At 44.9% G+C, this 17,689-nt stretch overlaps 1 protein-coding gene across 5 annotated transcripts in view; it reads left to right on the top strand.

Moving 5' to 3' along the window:
* Nucleotides 1-17,689, top strand: part of MTM1 (myotubularin 1) — a 96,054-nt gene that overhangs the window by 32,928 nt on the left and 45,437 nt on the right. For all 5 annotated transcript variants that reach the window (XM_077889723.1, XM_077889720.1, XM_077889721.1 and 2 more), the window contains 2 exons: nucleotides 6,942-7,052; nucleotides 11,309-11,410. In XM_077889723.1, coding sequence (XP_077745849.1) covers nucleotides 6,942-7,052; nucleotides 11,309-11,410 — 213 coding nt within the window. The remainder of the gene's footprint in view (nucleotides 1-6,941; nucleotides 7,053-11,308; nucleotides 11,411-17,689) is intronic.

The following is a 17,689-nucleotide window of genomic DNA, read 5'->3' as shown; positions in this document are numbered from 1 at the left end:
GCAGCCCTGGGGTCCCTGCCCCTCTCCTCCCTCCTCCACAGTCTTCGCATGCACCCCACCCCAGTCCAGGGTCTTGTCCTGGGCCATCACAGGGGCCACATATTGGCCTCCCTGCCTCTGGCCTCTCCCCACTCCCTTCTCTCTGGCCCCTGAAGTCCTCTTTATAGTCATGCCATCCCCGTGCTCAGACACTCTCCGTGGCTCCTTTCCTCCCTCATTTCCTATGCCTTTGCCAGGAAGTTAGGGTACTGCACCTTGCCACCTGTCTCCTGCCAGCCCGGCCCATATTCCGGCTCAGGTGCCCTACCCACTGTCCCCTAACTAAGCCCTGGGCACTCTCCTCCGGACCTCCCCTCAGGCCATTTGCTTCACCTAGAGCTCACACCCATCCCTGCTCTGTGTGCAAAATAATTTTGAAATATTTAAGATAGGAAATTTATAAAGAATAACCTAAACAGCTGTGAATCTACCATCCAGCTGAAGAAGCCCCATCTCCCCTTCGCCCCAGAGGTAACCCCCTCTGAAAGTTGGTATTCCTCGCTCCTGGTCAGCCCACACACCCTTGAACCAGAATGGATCACAGCAGATGTGTGATAGCCAGAGAACGGAGGCTTTTAGGCCTGTCAACCGAGAAATGCTGATGAGATGACAAACATGTTGTTGCACACACCTTTCATTTTCTGATGGTAAGTCAGAAGTAGGATGTTCTTCCTGGATTAAATTCCAGGAGAAATGTCTCTAAAAGATAGGAACATGATGACTCCATCCTTCAGGCAGAGTATTACCCAAAGATTCTTCACTACCATTTGAGACCCTCTATAAAGACAGAATGCACGTCTTTATAGAATGCACGTTCACCTTTAGTTGGTAAAAGTTCTTTCTCTGAGGGACTAGAAAAATGAGGTCTGCTTGCTTAGCTTTTTGATGGCTTACCAGTATATTGACAGGACTCAGAGAATTGAGATGGCTGGCTGGCTTGTGTGTCCTTCAGACTCTGTTTCTCTCAAATACTCGGTTCTGAAATGACCTTCGAGCAGGTGCTGGGTATCATACCACCCAGGAGCCAGGTGTCTAACAAGTGTAGCAGTGCTCAGCTTCCGTGGTCTCTTGTCATTGGCTGCAACTGGAGCTGTAAGCCATGAACACCACCCTCTCCTTCCGTTATGGACACTTGGAGCCAGATCTGTATTCTTTCCCAGAATGAAGGCCCATCCAGTTCATCATAAGGGTGACAAACAAGGATTCCTGCAGTAGTCTTCTTTTCATGAAAATACAATGGAGACTTTCTGATAGTTTCCTTTTTTTAGGTCCTTCAGTCTAGGAGATTTAGCACCTCTTCTCATTTTAAGAGAGCTGAAATAATGTCCCAAACCCTATAATAAAACATTCTCAAGTGTCTGTAGTAGAACTTCAGTGGGGACATCGGATGTTTACTATAGGTATCCTGTTAAACTTCAGTCTTGAATCATCCCCTCCTTTTGCTGCTGCAAAATAAGTGCTGTTTCAGGATAAAACAGAGACTGTTGAGCCCTCAGGTTCCCTTGCCCCTTGTGGCCACTTCATTCCCAATTTGCCAGCCCCCAGACTTGACAGGCCATGGACTATGGTGTGCAAGTCACATAGATTTCATTCATTAGTTCCTGTACAAGTGCAGAGTGAGAGTGCAGGCTTTCAGACCCCAGGGGCTCCCCTTGCACGGGCAGTTCTTTTTAATCTCAGGCCGACCTCTCTCTCCGACCCCCCACTGCATCCCTGCCAAACCCTCCACATTCTTCAACCCACCTTGTCCCTTGCTCTGCTGAACACTTACAAGCCCTCCTCCCTGGGCTCCCGGAGACTGCCCACTCCACCACCTGCTGCTGGCCGTCGTCACCCGTGCTCTCCTCCTCGTCTCAGCGGAAAGGGCTGGTTGCCTTTTTTTCCAAAACAAACTTTCCTCCACTTGAGCCTCTTTTCCTTCCCTTAAAACCTTAGTACCCATTTGGTCGTTCTGTGCCTTCCATTGTGATTCCCATTGGCTCCTTGTGTCTTGGATCCCTGCTACCCCCTATCTGCACCCCCCCCAATACTACCATCCTCTCTTTTCCCCTTCTTTACCACACTTCTTCTAGTTCGTTCTTTATTCATTGACCATTTGAGAGGCTGCTGCTGCAGGTCGAGCACTGTGCCGGGTGCTCGGATCTAGTGGTGTGCATGGCAGACCTGGCCTCTCCCTTGTGAAGCTTTAGTTGCGATGGGACCCACAGACATTAATCAGATGATCACACCAGATGTGTAACACCAGCTTGTGCCAAGTGTCAGCAGTACAGGAGTGAGTCCTACGGGAGTGCCATTGTTTGAGGAGCCTGGGAAATTGTCCTGAGAAAATGATGTTTGACCCCTGGTCTGAAGAATGAATAGGAAGGACCTAGATGCTTGGCAGGGGCTGGGGTGGGGGGAGGGACAGAGAAGCAGCTGAGATCAAGGGGAACAGGAAAGGATAAGCCAGTGGCTGGGTTGGGGGCAGGGAGAGCAGCAGAAGAATGAGCAGGAGAGAGCGGGGGTGGGGGCCAGATGACCAAGATCTCGTAGCCCCTAAGGATGGAGGTGTTTGGGGTTGAGCAGTGAGAAGCTTTGGACATGATTTAAGCCAAGGACTGATAGCATCAGATGGACTCTCGGTGATCACCTCTGCTGCTGTATGGAGGACAGACTCTAAGGCGAGCAGCGGTCCATGAGGAGACTGCTAGGCTTGTTCCCGTGGTCCAGAGAAGTTGGAGAGGGGTTGACAGGTGCAAGATGGATTTAAGAGGAAAATGTGGGAGATTAGGTGAGGGATAACAGAGAAGGGGATGTCAGGCATGACAAACCTCCTAGGTTTCCAGCTTTTGTAATGGCGGATAGAGCACCAGCCACTGAGATTGGAAGACATGATTTGGAGAGAGAAACATCATGTTCTAGACATTTTGAGTTGGGAGGGGGTGCTTTGGAAATCTCTCCCAGTTCCATATGTCCAGCTGCCTCTTGCTTATCCGCACGTGATAATTTTATCAGCCCCCAGCCCTGTGCATGTCAAAGTGACAATTTTCATTTTTCTCCAAAACCCGTTTCTGTGTCCTTTGCATCTCTTGGTGGAATCACATCTCTTGTGTGGGCCTAAATCTTGAGTCCTTGTGAGACTTCCCCCACTGGCTCATTGTCTCCTTCTTTTGCTTCCCACATGGGTCACTGTGCTCTCAGATTCTCTTACATTCCCAATTTGCCTTAAACCATTAGCTTGCAGGGTTCCAAGGAACAGGCGTAGTACACAGTGCTTAGTGCTGCCAAATGAATCTTCAGGAAGCACCGGCCTGTCATTGTGCTCTTCTTCACGAAACAGACTCCATGGATCCCAGTCACCCTGATCCAAGCCCTGGGGCACTCCCCAGGGAATTCCTCTGCCACCAGATCATAAACCTGATCCACTTGTTATATGAAATCCCCATACTTTCCCACAGGTGTAGCTGATGTCACTGTTACCTGTTTGGGGAAGGCAAATCTACAGCTGCTATTATTCCATCTTGTAAGGATCATCTTTAACATTGCCATTGCCACAGAACCTTCATGAGACCCAATCAATAGGAAATTGTTCTGCCCTCCTCTGACCTCTCATCTCATTAGTCTGGACATGGCTTTTGTTCTGTTTTGTTTTGTTTTGCAAGCTGGCATCAGAGCTATTTGGGTACATGTGTCTTCTCTCCCAGACTGGGCCCTGAGCTCCATGAGGGCAGCATTTGCATCTTATTTATTTAGTGGTTCCTACTATCCAGTATGACTTCTGTTACTCCATATACACTTGAGAGAGATGGTAAAAGAATGCATCTTTTTTAGATTGTTCTGTTTACTTTCTCAACTATTTTAGATCCGTAGAGGTACAGAATTCTGAGTTATAATGGACCTTGGAGAATTCTTAAATATTTAATGATACTTAGATAGTGACAACTCCAGTTTCTACAAAGTTAAGCTAATTTTCCTATTCCTGGATCTTCCAGTTTGGCCTGCTGTGTGATCTGATCTTGAATCTGTCATTGGGGGAGAACATGGCAAGTAGCCTCATTAAACTGTGGGTGCCTGTGGTCAGGAACTGGCTGCTTCTCCTCAGTTGTCCCATTTTCTGTTTTGTGTTGGGTCAGGCTGATCAGAGCTATAGAATTGCCCCCATACAAGGACAAAGAACAGTATGGTCTCATCTTTTTTGTTTATATTCTTGCTTCCATGTTGACCTTAGAGTATCAGACTTCTATTTAGTGTCTAATCTGTGTGATTTTAGGCGTAAGTTTGACACTTAGGAATATACTTAGATACTCCTAAGTCTCAGTTCAAACAGAACAGTCTGCCTGATGGTATGTTTTTAATAACTAGGTTGTATTGAGAAGGAAACACATTATAATATGCAGCTATATATGTACACAGTTCCTGAGTAGTGTATTTTTCTTCTGTAGGCATTTGGATTTTAGTCACACTGTGAGGTATCTCACCCTGTGGCGACAACTAAAAAATGCCTCCTTATGGCTATGAAGAGAAAGACCTGTTGCTGCTTGCAAGAATGTACTGATCTGCTATATTTGTAGAGCACTTACATTTTCCAAACACTAAGATGTTCTTTGTGATAATAATAACTTCCATTATTTTCTAGCTACCATGTGACAGGCACCATGCCAGGTGCTTAAGTCCATGATCTTTAATCATCCCTCCTTTACAGGTAAATGTGGCTGAGAAGTATAGTAACTTGCCAAAGTTATCCAGCTAATAAATGTCAAAACCATCTGAACCAATTTTGTCCAGCGTCAAAGCTTGTGCTTTTTTCTCTACACCATAACAACCTTGCTCTTAGGCTTTAAATTTTCATTTTGAAATATTGTGAATGATCGAACTTGGAAAACTAGGGCATTACCTATAGCTTCTCCAGTAACTATACTGCTTGATCAAAACCAGGAAATTTATGGCAACATCCAGTTAATTAAGACTTTGACTGTACTTGAATCTCACTGATATTTCATGTACTCATTTTTGTAGGTTCCCGCATACAGTCTATGACATTTGACCCCATGTGTAAAGTCACAGAACTATGCACTAGCAATCAAGATCTGCAATTATTTTACCACTGCAGAAGAACTCCCTCCTGCTGCCACTTTAGAGCCACATCTTCCTTCCCTGCACTCCCTGGCACCACTTCTCTGTTCTCCTTCTCTATAATTTTGTCACTTTAAAAATGTCATAAATGGATTCATACAGTCCGTGATATTTTGAGATTGGCCTGAGCTACTCAGCATGATGCCTTTCAGAGCCTTCCACATCATTTTGTTGGTCCATAGTTCCTTTTTTTTTGTAGCTGAGTAGTGTTCTATAGCATGGATGCACCACATTCTTATGTTTTTTGAATTTCTAGAATACCCATAAGCTATGTTTATAATTTTATAAAGAAATGTTTTGTTTTTTTTATTGTGTAAAGGAGAAGGATTTAAAGTAGAACTTAAACTTTATTTGTATCCCCCAAAAGGACATCTTCTAAACAATAAAAATGTAATAAGCACCTTGAAAATATTTTCTTTATTATCAAGGTAATCACAGTGTTTAAGAAAATATTGGACTTAAAAAATTTCTGTAGGCCTCCCTTTGTCCATGTAAATATATATTTTACATTACTGTACTCAGTACACTTTGTATGGTGGTGTTTTTCTCCACTGAAGCTTATTTTTCCACATACTGTGATTATTTTAGGAGCTGCATGCTTATTCCATCAAGTTGACAAATGGTCATTTTCTCCACCCTGACGTCCACCTCTGGCTCCATTGAGCATCTTCACACACATAACCGTTCAGTCCTGTTGTGCAGTAGCTGTAAGATAAGCTCTTAAGAATCCAGTTATGGGAGCAAAAGGGTAGGACCATTTGTCTGGTTCTTCTGATGTGTGTTTCCAGACCTTGGCTCAAATCTCAACCCTTCCCCATATTTACTAAGCAAGTTACTGAAGCTTTTCAAAGCCTTGATGGCCACGTCCAGAAACAAAACTGCTACACCAACATCCGGAAAGATTGTGATGATAAAATCAGAAAGAAGAGGCGTGCAGAGCCCCTGTTGCAGCCCAGGGCACAGACGAGTTATTCCATGTGTGGCAGCTGCTGCCATCTCGTGATGATTGTGTTATGACTTCACAAATGTGATTCTGGCTTGCCAGCAGTTGTATGGAGCCCTTGCACCCAGCACTGGATAAGGAATGATGGAGAGGCATTGCTGTGCGTCCAGGCCCTTCTTGGGGAAGCGCACCCTTGCGCGTGCACCCATCCCTCAGCTAGGCACCACTTCCAGATGTTTGATTTCTGGTGTAGGGAATATAGACTGGTGAATTTCTGGCAGAGTAAAGCAAGCGATGTAGCAGCAGTCTGAATCTAGTGTTCTGGAACTTCAGAGAAGGGAGTGGTCAATTCTAATTAGGAAGCGGAGCTTTGTTAGAGGTGATGTTTGCTGAGCCAGGGCTTAAGCCACAGGGAAACATCTGGTAGCTGGGAAACCTAGATCATCCTGGGCAAAAGAAACAGCATGCACAAATCACAGAGGCCTGATTGTAGACAGTGCTTAAGGAACAGTACTTAGTTGGGAGTACAGAACAGTGTGGGAGAGGAGCCTGCGAAGACCAGCTGGAAGTGACACCACAGGGCCCTTGAATTGTGTCCCTAGGAATTTAGTCTTTTATTCTGTAGGCAGTACAGGATGACACATGTTTGGGGATGCATTTTGGTTGCATAACTGCCTATTGTCATGCTTGCTCTGTTATGTGTGATCTCTATCACAGTTTTGTTCATAGAAAGTGGCAAAATGGGCCAAGGTAAAAGTGCCCTAAAGCATTTGTGTTTTTAAAAATATTTTTGATGTTTTAATGATACTGACTGAAATATTGACTTTCGCATTTCTGTCCATTACAGGATTCTGCTCTAATACTTGATGTTCCTCTGGGTGTGATCTCCAGAATTGAAAAAATGGGAGGCGCGACAAGTAGAGGAGAAAATTCGTATGGTCTAGATATTACTTGTAAAGTAAGAGATTCAGTACTTTCTTATGTGAAAAAAGACACCATAGTGTTGAATGATGAGTAACAGTTAAGGGCGGGGGGGGGGGTTACCAAAAAAAAATTGAAGATCCTGGTTCATCTAAGGCTCAAGAATGGTTCTTCCCTCACGATCACGCTTCCAGAACCTCCTGGGAAAATAGTTCTTACTAAAGAGACCTGCAAGGACTCAGACCTGTCCTTCTGTCAGCTTGACCAGATAGGAGGAAAACTTTATAGATAGAATTTTCACACTTTTTAGTTTTTGCCTGAGTCCACTCCTGGTGTCCCTTTATGTGATGTGTTACCAGCTAGACATCTTCACACCATGAAAGGAAAGAGAAATGCAAGAGATTTTTCCCTCTATGCATGGATGTGCCTCTGACAACCTTTCTAACTTTAGTTTTCAAAGGTAACATTTTGCCTAACATTTTGTTTTGGCATGGGGGTGGCACAGATTTAATGATAATAAAATTTACTCAGCTGTAATAGGAACTGTTACTGAGCATCTGTGTCAGTCCAGACACATGCTAGGTGCTTTGTGTTCAGTCCTCAGGGCAACCGTCTGAGATGGATGGTGGTGTCTCCATTTTATTGTTGCGAACCCTTGAGCCTAAGAAGAGTTAGGTCACTGAGCTAAGATTACCCAACAAATGGCAGGGTTGGGATCCAAATACAGTGAGATGATCATTTTGTAAACAATGGGATAAACCTGGCAAGAAAACTTCCTTTCCAGGTATTAAGTGTCAGACGATTACAATCCAAATAGAGTAATAATAGAATAGAATATTGTCTAAGCCCAGAAAGAGCTGGAAGGGGTTTGGAGGTCCTCTGTCTCCGTAGTTCTCATAGCTAGATCTGGGAGATGTGACCTTTGCTCAGGCACTGTGATTTCTTAAAACTAATCTCCCATAATTTTGTTTTGATTATGAATATAGTATGTTTGTTGTATTATCTCCAGTTTGCAAAAGATGAAGACTGGTATACTCTGTCACAAGAATTGTGTGGTCCTTAGGCCAGAACTGAAATTCTCCATCACTGGCCACCTTGGCTTCTTTTGGTTTTTGTTTCAATCTAAGCTACCTTAAATGCCTTCTTTATGATCCCAGCACTGTCTTCACATTGGAGCCTAGAAATACAGGGATTTACTTTTAAGGAAGCATGTTTGCATTTTGCATGAAAGGATCCATGGGAGTAGAGCCTTATATCACAGTACTCAAGGGGAAATAGGGTCTCTATATTGATGATTTTGAAAGTGACTCGGGTTCTAATAGAATTTTTTTAAAGTCCTATTTGTCACCTTGTCAATAGGAAGAACTCATTTGAGATATCAGTCCCCCCCAAAGTTAATAAGATAAAGCACATTCTCACTCTTTGAGCGTTTATTGTAAAAATGAGGGACTTAGGGATGACTCACCAGGCATCACTGGCAAGTGTCACACACTTGTGTGTGACTTGTGTTTGTGTGTATATATTTTTTTCCCTGTAATTAGCATTGGGCCCAAAGATGATGGCTAGAACAGTGTTGTAGCCCAGCCTCTTCATTCCATTATCTCCCTGGGAACGGTGACATCTTGGGTGTCAAGTCACATGTTCTCAGGAACAGACTTGAAGGTAATAGAAAGGGAATGTGCCATGGGGGTAAAGGTGGGCTCTCCTGTCTGGCCTAGGTCAGCATCAGCTGGAGTCAGGAGCCCTAACACAGCTACTGCTGCACTGGGACATGTAGCTGGAAGCCCCTACGGATTCGGTCCTACTAGCTCTGCACATGCGGATTTCTTCCCGCCTGTAGCATCTTGTACCTGGGGGATGTCAACCCCAGTGGATGTTGTCTGGCAGCAGAGAACATGGCTCTGCATATGTGAATTTCTACCCCCAGGTCCCAGACCAGCCCCTGCTGACAACTTGGAGCCTTAAAAACAAAAAAAAGGAGGAAGCCAAACCTTAACCATCACAGAACCTCCTCTCTTCTTCCATGCCTCACCCCTGTTTACTCACTTGAAAGACAGTGTGGAGTGTTGAGGTCAGCAGCCATGGGCGTTGTTTCTCTAGAGATGCGTTATAGAAGTGATGTGTCCATAAATCAGCCCTTCAGTGTTGTTGCAATGGGGGTGTGTTGACTTGGACTCGTTTATGACAGCAAGGCTTGGTGTGTCACCACATGACCTGCTTGGCAAACAGGCCGAGGAGGCTGCAAAGCTCTCCTGCCCCAGGACTCTTCCTCAAGTGCTCTTCCCTGATGGGTCCTCCTCTAAAGGGGACCAGGTAGGACTCACTACTTAGGATATACTCATATTTCTGTGGCAGATTTGGTGAGCTGCCGCCTATGAGTCATTTGCCTTTTCCGTTTCAATTTTCTCGTTGGCAAGATGAGGTAGTAATTCTTTCTGTCCTTTAATTACATGTGAATCAGATGGCAACAAGGAATTGCTTGAATCACTTGTGCTTTGGCACACTGAAAGTATTTGTTGGAATCACTGATGGATCCAAATAAATGGTTACTTAGAGATGGTCTAAATTCTGGCCAGGTGGTTAAGAACAACGGTGATACGGAATTATCGGCTGACCCCAGGCTATTAGGAGGAAAGTTCTATGCACATCCCCGAGCCCTGGCCCCGCACATCCTCAGCTATCTGGCACTGTGCTTGTGGCTGTAACCCTTTTAAGGCACAGCATGTCATTGAAATGATTATTCCCTTTTATTGGACCACTGCTTTGCATCGTGAGCCAACAACTAATATCTCCGTTTTCTTGGAATAGGTCATGAATTGGTTTTTTGGATTTTATTCCATTATGTGCTTTTCAAAAAGAAAGCACAGAATCCTAGATCTGGCAAGGCCCCACAGTAGATGCCATCTGTATAGAGAGTGAGCAGTCTTGGGGGTCACTCAGTAGAGATCTTCAAGTCTGGTTCTTTGTACTGCCTCTGCTGCCAGTGGCATTCTAGGAGGTCCCGCATATGACGAGGCCTTTGCTCGTCCTGCACGCCGCAGACTCTGGAAGCTTGAAGTGTGCTCCTGATATAATGAATGAAAAAGCACTCTGGAAAAATAGAAAGATCGTGACACCCTAGAGGGCAGGGACCAGCTCGGCAGTCTCCCTCCTGAAGTACCCCGGGATCCGGCACGGGCTTGTTTTTCTGAATTGAAAGTGCAGGGCACAATGTGATGTCTCTAGTGCTCAGCCACTCGGTCACAGCACCGTGATGCATTTCAGAGACAACCCAAAACACTCACGCTTTGAAAATAAGACAGGATGTCATGTATTTTGATACGTGACACAACTTGACATTTAAGGGAGCTCTTTTTGGTTTGGTTTCGGTGTCAGAAGGTTCTCTTGCTTAGCAAAGAGATATGTATTGAAAGCCCCTTTTAAAATCCAGTTTGGGGATCCCTGGGTGGCGCAGCGGTTTGGCGCCTGCCTTTGGCCCAGGGCGCGATCCTGGAGACCCGGGATCGAGTCCCGCATCGGGCTCCCGGTGCATGGAGCCTGCTTCTCCCTCTGCCTGTGTCTCTGCCTCTCTCTCTCTGTGACTATCATAAATAAATAAAAATTTAAAAAAAATAAAATAAAATAAAATCAGTTTGGAGCATTAACGTTGTATTCCTGGAAGCCTAGGGGTACTTTGCTGTGGTTTAAGTAGAACTCCGTGCAGGTAAACTTGATGGCAAGGACTTAACTTGTATGAGAACTTACAGTGCCCGTCATCTCCCGATGTGTCAGAGTGAGACTTGGGAGTAGCATGAGGCAGAGGGAGAGAGCCTCCGAATTTTCATGACATATTTGATGCTTTTGAGAGGACATCTGGTAGCAGGTACATATTTGAAAAGTGCTGGAAATAAATACTCTTTTATAGTGCCAATACCGCAGAAACCAGTCGAAGTAGAGAGACACCGTAAATGGTGCACAAAGGCAAGGTTTAATTTTTCTTGTTATCCAATGATTTTTAGTTTTGTGTGCTCTTTAGCACTAGTTGCTTTGTCTTTACATTAGTGACGATGATGGGAGTATTTTGAGGTGTTCTTAAACTGGATATTTCAAAAAGTCACACCAAACAAAGTGATTTTCTTAGTGATCTAGATTAATTAATTACCTTTCAGGTAAGTGAATCTTCTCCTTTAGTTGAAGAGGTTTTTTTTGTTTGTTTTTGTGGGGTTTTTTGTTTTGTTTTGTTTTGTTTTGCTAAGGAATGTCATTCTATTTGAAGACTGAACTGTCCAATTTCTCTGCTCCCCCCCCACCCAGGACATGAGGAACTTGAGGTTCGCGCTGAAACAGGAAGGCCACAGCAGGAGGGATATGTTTGAGATCCTCACAAGATACGCCTTTCCCTTGGCCCACAGTCTGGTAAATTCCATGGTTCTCCTAGGCACTGGGAGGTCCTCGGGTGTCTCCCCTTTCATTCACTCGCTGTGCTGTGCTTCCCTGTGTGCTGTGTGTGCCAGGGTGTTCATTAAAGGTGATTGAACCCTTCCCAGGAGGAGCGGGCCCCTCCTCTACTAGGGTGTGTGGGATGGCCCACCCCAGGTGACTGAAGCATCACCTGGGGGAGCCCATGCTCTCTGTTCCCCTCACAGCCCCAGCCTCGGCTTGTCCTCTTTAAAGGTACAAGGTGGTAAGGCTGGCTGTGGGCAACTGCCTTTTGCCACCATACCTTACTTGTATCTTCTCTCCCTTTCTCTTCTCCCTTGCTCAGCTCTAAACAAACTTGGAGACAGACAACCTGATGAGCGGCAAGCAAGGAAGTAATTCTTTAAAAAATTATATATAATTGCCTTTACTGCCTTTACTGTGAGTCTAGGATGGGTATGGCACTGCATGGACTGAAGGTGATAAAGGAGACCATATGTGACGTAGACCTTCTCCCTAAGGCTTTTAGGTTTTTTGGCAATAGGGACCTGAGATTTTTTTTTTCTTTTTCTGGTGAGGCAAGTTTTCTTTCTTCCCAAATTTTACCGAGAGTTGTTCCGGCCAAAGGAAATTCATGGTTGACGGTTGGAAGGCACAATTATGCAAAGACTGGAGGTCTAGAAAGATTTATGAAGTACTCCCCATGAGTCATGCGTTGATTACAGATTCAAATGTAATGCTTAAAACAAATGTAACGATTAAGAGTGGAACACATTTTCAGCCTTTTCTCAGTTTTTGATTAAATGTGTGATGTAAAAGCTGTTTTAGGACTAAACAATTTCTTTAACGATCAGGGCAAAAAGAGTTTTATGAGAACACATCTTTGGAATATTCGTGAAAGTGAGAATGTAAGTCTAATCCACGAAAATTCACTTCGGGAATGTGTTCCATCTTGGGCTTTGTGTATCTGGCCCCAAATGATCAGAAATTTTAAGAATGGCACATGCAGTAGGGTTGAAAGAGTAGAAGCCTCTGTCCCTCTCCTATAAGATCCCCTTTCTCTGACATCTTTTGTCTCTTTTTTGAGTTTAGTCCCCTAAAAAGTCAAGTATTAGATCCACTGTCTCCTAAACTACTGGCCCATCTCTCACCTCCATCCAAACTTCTGGAAAGAACCTTCTCTTGAAGATGAGTCTGTTCTCATCTCCGGTCTGTTCTCATCTCTGGTTTATTCATTCCTCCAACCCATTTGAGTATCCAGCTTTACTGGAGGTACCTTTCTGGAACTGAGGCCCTCTTACTGACCAAACCTAGTGGCTCGCTTCAGTCTTCATTGTGTCTGCTTTCCCCCTGGCATTCAACAGTTTCGAGCACCCCATTCTAGCAAGTCCTGGTTTCTGGGTTACTCTGCAACTTGACTATCCTTCCTGCTCTCCGCTGCCTGTGTCCTTTCCCTAGTGGACCATCTCTGTGATGGTCCCCTTTCAGCCATCTTCCCATGTTCTTTGCTTTGCCTTGATGGTTTTGTTTCATCCCATAGTATAAGCTGTTGCTGCCATATGGGTGATTTTGAAATCTAGCCACGACACTGGCCTCCAGTGAGTGTAATAAGCCTAACTCTCTAACATCTTCCTCTGGAAGTCCTCGAGAATCACAGGCCTGTTGTCTCCCCCAACCTCCCTGCAGCTCAACAGACCTGCTCTTCAGCCTATATGCCCCCAATTAGGAGGATCCTCTGGTTGCTCAGGTTTGAGAACTTGAAGTCAACTGTCATATATGTCCCATGCCTTGCCTCCCTTAGCTACATCTATTCCAAATCCTATAGGTCCTACTTATGGGTGGCTCTCTCATACTTCTTCCCGTTTCTACTTGTGCTTCCCATTTTCAGCCATGCTTCCCAACTGACTTCTCTTCTTTCAGTTTCTCCCCTTCCAGTTGATTCTACAAAGGGTGGCGCCAGTTGTTTTTTAAGTGAATGATGATCATGTCACTGTCCAACCCTCCACAAAAAAACTCCATGACTTCCTGTGGCTTATATCCTACATTCCAAGCACACAGCACCACCCTGTGCTCCTCTGATATACATAGAACTTTCTCAGAGCAGAGGCTTTGGTGTTCCTATCCTCTTTACCTGCAGGCTTCTTATCTCTTTAAAGCCCATCCTCCACCACCTTGCTCAGTCCTGAGTCCTTTTATGTACCATGTGCATCCTCCCCCCTGCCGCAGCCCCGGGGCGGGGGGGGGGGGTTCTTGCCCCTCGCTTGTTAGACTTTGCAGATCCCTCTATTAGAGCACTTATGTCAGCCTGCCTTATGTAATAATAATTATGTAGGAGTTGCCTACCTCCTGGTAAACTATGAGCTTATCAAGGCAGGGAACAGCCATTAGTTCTCTCACCTCACCAGAATGACTTCTGCATGGGAGTTGTATAATGATGGCTTTTTAAAATTGAACTCAAGTTCAGTTGAAAGTGAAGGAAGGGGCAGCCTAGGTGGCTCAGCGGTTTAGCACTGCCTTCAGCCCGGGGCCTGATCCTGGAGACCCGGGATCAAGTCCCACGTCAGGCTCCCAACAGGGAGCCTGCTTCTCCCTTTGACTGTGTCTCTGCCTTTCTCTCTCTCTCTCCCTCTGTGTCTCTCATGAATAAATAAATAAAATCTTTAAAAAAAAGAAAGTGAAGGAAAAATCCATTTAATGGAAATGTATGGGACAAGTTTCTGGGTGTTGTGGATGGATCTAGCACCAGAGCCTAGGATTCCGGGTGGCTGTCACTGGAGTCCACAGAAGGGTCCATTTTTCAAGTCTGTGGTCTTTGGCCTTAGATTTTGTACCTGCGCTAGAAATACCTGCTTTTTCCTTGGGACATCAGGCAAGTGACAAACTTACAAAAAAAATGTCAGCCGGATTGCTTATGCGAAGTTTTTGGAAAAGTACATCCCCTACGTTTTAACCACTAAAAGTCATCTTTAAAAAGGAAGTTAGGACACCTGGGGGGCTCAGTGGTTGAGTGTCTGCCTTCAGCACAGGTCCTGATCCCGGGGTTCTGGGATTGAGTCCCACATCGGGCTCCCTGCTCAGTGGAGCGTCTGCTTCTCCCTCTGCCCCTCCCCCTGCTTGTGCTCTCTTGCTATAACTCTGTCTCAATTAAGTAAAATAAAATCTTCTTTAAAAAAGTTAAACTGGTAAAACAAAAATAAATAAATAAATTGTTTAATTAATTAATTACCAAAGTAATACAAGATACAGATAAAAAAAAATAGATCAGCTACTGACACGGCTTTTGGAATATCTGTTCCTGCTATTCATGTCAACATGTACAACCGTCCCATAAATCAAGTTAATTTCAAGGTAATGTGTTCGCTGGTGTCAGGGAGCAGGGAGGGCAGATGAGGAGTAGGAGTATGGGATGAATGAATGATACCTAGTCCCATTTGAGGATATGACAGAAGTAATAGGACGCATGTGGAGGGCCCTGATATGGAACAGGTACCTTCACTGCTGTCAGAGAAATGCAGGGGAAGTCCACTGGGGGTTCACAGGAAGATGAGAACAGAACACATCCAACCTATGTTGGAAAAGCCTGCATGACATTTGATAGTCATTTGGGTTGAGGCTTGAAGGATGCTTATCATTTCCGGGGGAGGAAGTGCAATTCCAGGCAGAGGCAAGACCCTGACCCTCAACACAGCAGAAGGAAAGCTGGAAGCAGTGTGGAGTGTTTATGAGGGGAGCTGGTACTGTGTGGTTGGAACGTGGGGTAGAGGAGATCTGGGGTCATGTGCCGGAGGGCTCTGCTAGGGAAGGAGCTAAAACCTGGAGAAGTAGTGGAGACCTACGGAAGGTTTTGAAATAAGTGATAGGATGGAATACAAGGTCGTGAAGACTAGACAGCAGGAGAGAGCTCATGGAGCCTGCGAGGGGCTGTCAGAGGGCCAGGTGAGAGGGCCATGGTGCTGGAACTAAGACCCCGCAGTGCAGGTGGCTGGGGCAGGGGCAGTGGGTGACATGCTTGGGCAGCAGTCTGGTGAGAGAACAACGAGGAAGGCTGAATCATCCTTCCCTCTGGGGTTTGTGGCTTGAGTGATGAGGAGGGTGGGGTGCTGTTGACAGAGCAGGGAAGTCAGAAAAGGATTTTGTTTGGGGAAACAGGTGGAAAACAGCAAGGAGGGAGAGATGGGGAGTTCTGTTTTGTTTGTGTGGCTGTCGTTGTGGCCTTTTGAGAGAATTGACAGCAGTGATTTCAGGCCTGGCCCCAAAAAAGGATCTAGAGATGTAGATTTGGAATCGTGGGTCTTAATATGTTGGGAGCGACAGATTCCTTTGATAATATGATAGAAATGATAGTTTCTCATCCCATGAAGAGTGCACTTCTGTACAAAACTTTACATAAAATTTTAGGGTTTCAGCCCCTCTGAAGCTCGTCTGTGGCTCCCAGGTTAGTTAAGTAGCCCTGGTGTGTAATAGAGGAGTCTGAAACCAGAAGTTTGGGAGCGGCCAGTTTGCAAGGAGTGAGGATGTCCTGCATGCTGTGCCATGCCGCAGAGGGCCAAGGGGCCTGGAGGGCTGGGAAGGGTCCTGTAGATTCCATGGTAGCAAGCTCCCCGGGGGCCAGACTCCCTAACTGGGAGATTGGGACCTTGTTTCCTATCCTTTGGGTCCCCAGTACCTAGTATAGTGGCTGGCATATGGTTGTTGAACTTTTTTGAATCTAGAAAGTAACCTACGTGAGAGGACAGAAACTAGTGGGTAAGGCTCTAAAGAAAGAGTAGAGAAGAGGGTGTTTTTAAAAAGATGAAAAACATGAGCACCTGTGTGGCTCAGTGGTTGAGTGTCTGCCTTTGGCTCAGGTCATGATCCCGGGGTCCTGGGATCGAGTCCTGCATTGGGCTCCCTGCTCAGCAAGGAGTCTGCTTCTCTTTCTCCCTCTGCTCCTCTCCCTTGCTCGTGTTCGCTCTATCATGCTGTTTCTCAAATAAATAAATAAAATCTTTAAAAAAAATAAAAACAAAAGAGACAAAAAAACAAAGTGGTATGAGCCAAGTGGAGGGAATGAGTATTTCACTTGGAATCTGAAAAAGGCAAATGAGTGTATTTGTGGGGGGTGAGAGGAGCCTTGCCTCTTGTCAAGGCAAGAGAGAAGGGATCTTTCCGAAGCAGGATGCTGGGAAAGATGGAGGGGGATGGGGTTAAGCCCAGTTTGTAGGGCAGTTTTAGAAAGAAGAAGGGACAATTATTTCTCTGAGACAGGAGGGAAAGAAAAGTTTTCAAACTGCCACAGTGGGGAATGTGAGAGTGTGCCAGGAAGGGATTTCCTGGAAGCCTAATCTAAGCCTGATTGCATTGAACAACACAAAGGGCCCTGCTGGAAAAATATCACTTTGTTAATATTATTGAAACTCTTAAACCAGCTGCAGATAATCTCTGTGATTTTTTTTTTTATTGTAAGCATTTAAGGTCAGAAGTAAGCTTGATGTTGTATCCATGAAATGGTGTCTGAAGGCTAAGAGAGTTGGGTTCCAAATCCAGCCGGTGAACAGTGAACCAGTGGGCTTCTTGCTTTCAGACCATCCCTTTGGCTCTGCTGGCCTCCTTCTCCATTAGCATTGTCCGCACTCAGCGTGTTCAAGTTGGGACTTAAACTTTGAATTGAACTTGAGTAGTTTAGCCACACAGAGTCAACCTGTTAATTTGATTGTTTCCATATTATGTCAGTGCAGTAAGACTTGAACATTGTTCCCATAACATTTTCTACTTCAGCCAGAGTGTTTATTTTCTTGCTTTATTTTTGTTTTGCCTTGACAAATGCTAGAAATTTTACCAGTTTTGCAGACTACATTGTGACTCTTCGCTACTTCTAGGTAAATGATACGTTTTTATAAGAAGCATGATAATTTTGGGGCACCTGGGTAGCTCAGTCGATTAAGTGTCTGACTCCTGGTTTTGGCTCAGGTCATGATCTCTGGGTCCTGAGATCAAGCCCCACATTGGACTCTGCACTCAGCGGGGATTCTGCTTGAGATTCTCTCTCTCTTCCTCTGGCCCCCTCACTCTTTTTCTCTTTCTGAAAAAAAAATCTTTAAAAAAAAAGAAATGTGACAATGCTTCTGACATAATTTTTTAAAAGTAGGAACAGACATTTTAGGGGAGTGTTTAACTATTAATCCCAATGTATTATGGAGTCATAAAATTAATTTACTAGGTTGCAACCATTTTTAAATGGACTAGAAGAGAAAATATTGAGAGCATAATCCATACTACGGACACCTACGGTTCGTC

Source organism: Canis aureus, chromosome X (assembly GCF_053574225.1).
Source record: "Canis aureus isolate CA01 chromosome X, VMU_Caureus_v.1.0, whole genome shotgun sequence".
NCBI lineage: Eukaryota > Metazoa > Chordata > Mammalia > Carnivora > Canidae > Canis > Canis aureus.
Note: the sequence above shows the minus strand (reverse complement) of the source record. Positions and strands in the feature narration are given on the sequence as shown.